The following is a 2500-nucleotide window of genomic DNA, read 5'->3' as shown; positions in this document are numbered from 1 at the left end:
GAGCTTCATGTTTTATATTAAGGTACACATACAATACATTGCATTCTGTCATTGTGCTCACAGTAAAGAAGACAGAATGGGATCTGTCTGCCCCTCTCTCAACTGGTCCCTCTCACCGTCTCACACACACACACACACACACACACACACACACACACACACACACACACACACACACACACACACACTGACCAGTCTTCCCTGCTTCCTGTGCCTTATAAACTGCGCTTGGTGCCTAATTTAGGCTGCGTTGCCACGGCTGCGATATGAGTTACATTATGACATACGACTTCAAAGTTACAAAACATACTCAGGCAAACAAAACAAAACAAAAAAAATCAAGTACAAAATCAAGAACCAAAACAATATTTTGAATTCAACATTCAGTAAATAAAAGATAGCATCTTCAAAAAATAAACTGATCATTCAGGTATTTTACAGCATGATATTAACAGGATTTTGACAAGTCATATTTTTTTTCATACCACTGAGTTATAGTCATAGTAATTGTAGAAGAAAAATACAGCTATAGCAACAGCAATGACATTTGCGCACTGCACAAGGTGGCGGGTGATTGATCTTATGTTGAACTATGGAAAGACGCGTCATGGGGTGCCTTGAGACTGTCTTTGGAATCACTGATTGGCTGGATTAAGCTTTTCTGCCTCCTCCCACCCCATAATAAGCCCCCCTAACCCAACAACACCAAAGGATGATTGACTTAGACTTCAATTGATTGACAGATGACATAATTTGTGGCTAGCTCCACGCACTCCTCTATCCCACGTAATGGTGACAGTTCTCGGGCAATCGTTAGGTGTTTCCGTGGTTACGGCAGGGGCTGGTCCTCGGTCAGCATGTGCCACTTGGCGATCTGTCGCCGCGGGTGATCACAGATCTCGCGCCAGTGCTCGCCTTGGGTGCCCGGTGAGCTGGTGCCCAGGAGGAGGCGTCCGACGATTGGCAGGCGCGCCGACCTATTGGAGTCCAGGAAGAGCAGCTCCACGCTGGTGTCGCACAGGGCCCCGTCGCATGGCACGTCGAACACAAACAGCTCGTTGAAGACGGGGTTCGGAGAGCATTTCTTCACGTGGGTCTTCTTCTTACACACGCGCTTCTTGCCCTGGTGGAGGTTGATCTTCACATATGACTCTAAGTAAAGAGATACAGAAAGGGTTAAAGAAACGCACTTAAGCACAGCTCTTCACTACAAAATGATACAAACATCTTCCTCGTCATCTGCAGGGAAGCATGTTACAAAATGGAGATAGTAATTTTATGTAGCCAAACTACGGTGTGTCCTTGGAAAACAACTGACTTTATAAAAGCTCTGCCTCTGCCTATGGCTCACAGATGGCCATGTTTGGCCAAGTATGTGGTTAAATACTCTCTGTGTCTATATTATTAAATACTCTGTGTCTATATTATTAAATACTCTGTGTGTCTATATTATGATACCTCTCTGTGTCTATATTATCAAATACTCTGTGTGTCTATATTATTAAATACTCTGTGTGTCTATATTATGATGGGTCTGATGTCCTCTGTCAGGGCGTATGTGCTCCCTGTTTGTTGTTGTCTCTGTAGGTGTTTATACACTGCATGTCTTTATAGAATACCAATTCTGACCCATCATCCGGGATTCTCTCCCATGTCTGTTATTCGGAACAATGTACCTTATTATGTTTCACGTGTACTATATGCCTATAGGATTTTATGAATCTTTGCGATCCATGGTCAAAGCTAGTTTTCTCTGTGTGTTTAAAGGCTTCTGTGCCCTTGTGTGTCTTGTGAAGTGCTGTACTGTGTCTTTTTAGGGGTGCTGTGCTGTATGTTTTGAGGGGTCTCGCTGGGTCTCGTTGTGGGGTTCAGTCTCACCTGAGGGTCCTCCGCTCTCGGCCTTGGGCAGGTGGCGAGCCTTGAGCACCACCACGGTCAGGGTGCTGGTGGTGGACTGGTAGCACAGGGACAGCAGCAGCTCCCCCCGTCCAGCGCTCCTCTACAGACAGACAGACAGACAGACAGACAGGCAGACAGGCAGGCAGACAGGCAGGCAGACAGGCAGACAGACAGACAGACAGACAGACAGACAGACAGACAGACAGACAGACAGAACACAAGAACCAGATGTTAGAAAGAGACACAGTGACATCGATAATGAGTATGGAATCACATTTCTCATCACAGTATAGCCACATTTTCTTTCTCTGTCTTTAGTTAGTCTGTGTTCTATTTTTAATATATGTTCAGTGAGTTGCTTGAACATACACTTGACAGGAGACACGGCTCTCTAATTTAGCCTGAAACAATCTATCAACTCCAGTAGGCAACATTTTCAAATTAACTTTTCCCTCACTATTATTTCGGCCGTAATTAGTCTGAAGTGCTTTTATCTCTGTTTGGATTTATGACCTTGCACTTTGAAATTGTGCTTTAATGTGTTCAACTTCAATTGATTTACGACAGTGTCATATTTCCTACATTGTGGTACATTGTGTCC

General features: G+C 44.4%; 1 protein-coding gene across 1 annotated transcript in view; it reads right to left on the bottom strand.

The window, feature by feature from the left end:
* The window catches only part of syt4 (synaptotagmin IV), a 7513-nt gene that overhangs the window by 12 nt on the left and 5001 nt on the right, over nucleotides 1–2500 (bottom strand). Inside the window, exons 3-4 of the mRNA XM_012830775.3 lie at nucleotides 1879–1999; nucleotides 1–1152 (exon numbers count right to left, since the gene is read on the bottom strand). The exon at nucleotides 1–1152 is cut by the window's left edge and continues 12 nt beyond it. Of these exons, the coding sequence (XP_012686229.1) occupies nucleotides 830–1152; nucleotides 1879–1999 (444 nt within the window). The 3' untranslated portion in view covers nucleotides 1–829. The remainder of the gene's footprint in view (nucleotides 1153–1878; nucleotides 2000–2500) is intronic.

Source organism: Clupea harengus, chromosome 18, assembly GCF_900700415.2.
Source record: "Clupea harengus chromosome 18, Ch_v2.0.2, whole genome shotgun sequence".
Classification (NCBI taxonomy): Eukaryota; Metazoa; Chordata; class Actinopteri; order Clupeiformes; family Clupeidae; genus Clupea; species Clupea harengus.
Note: the sequence above shows the minus strand (reverse complement) of the source record. Positions and strands in the feature narration are given on the sequence as shown.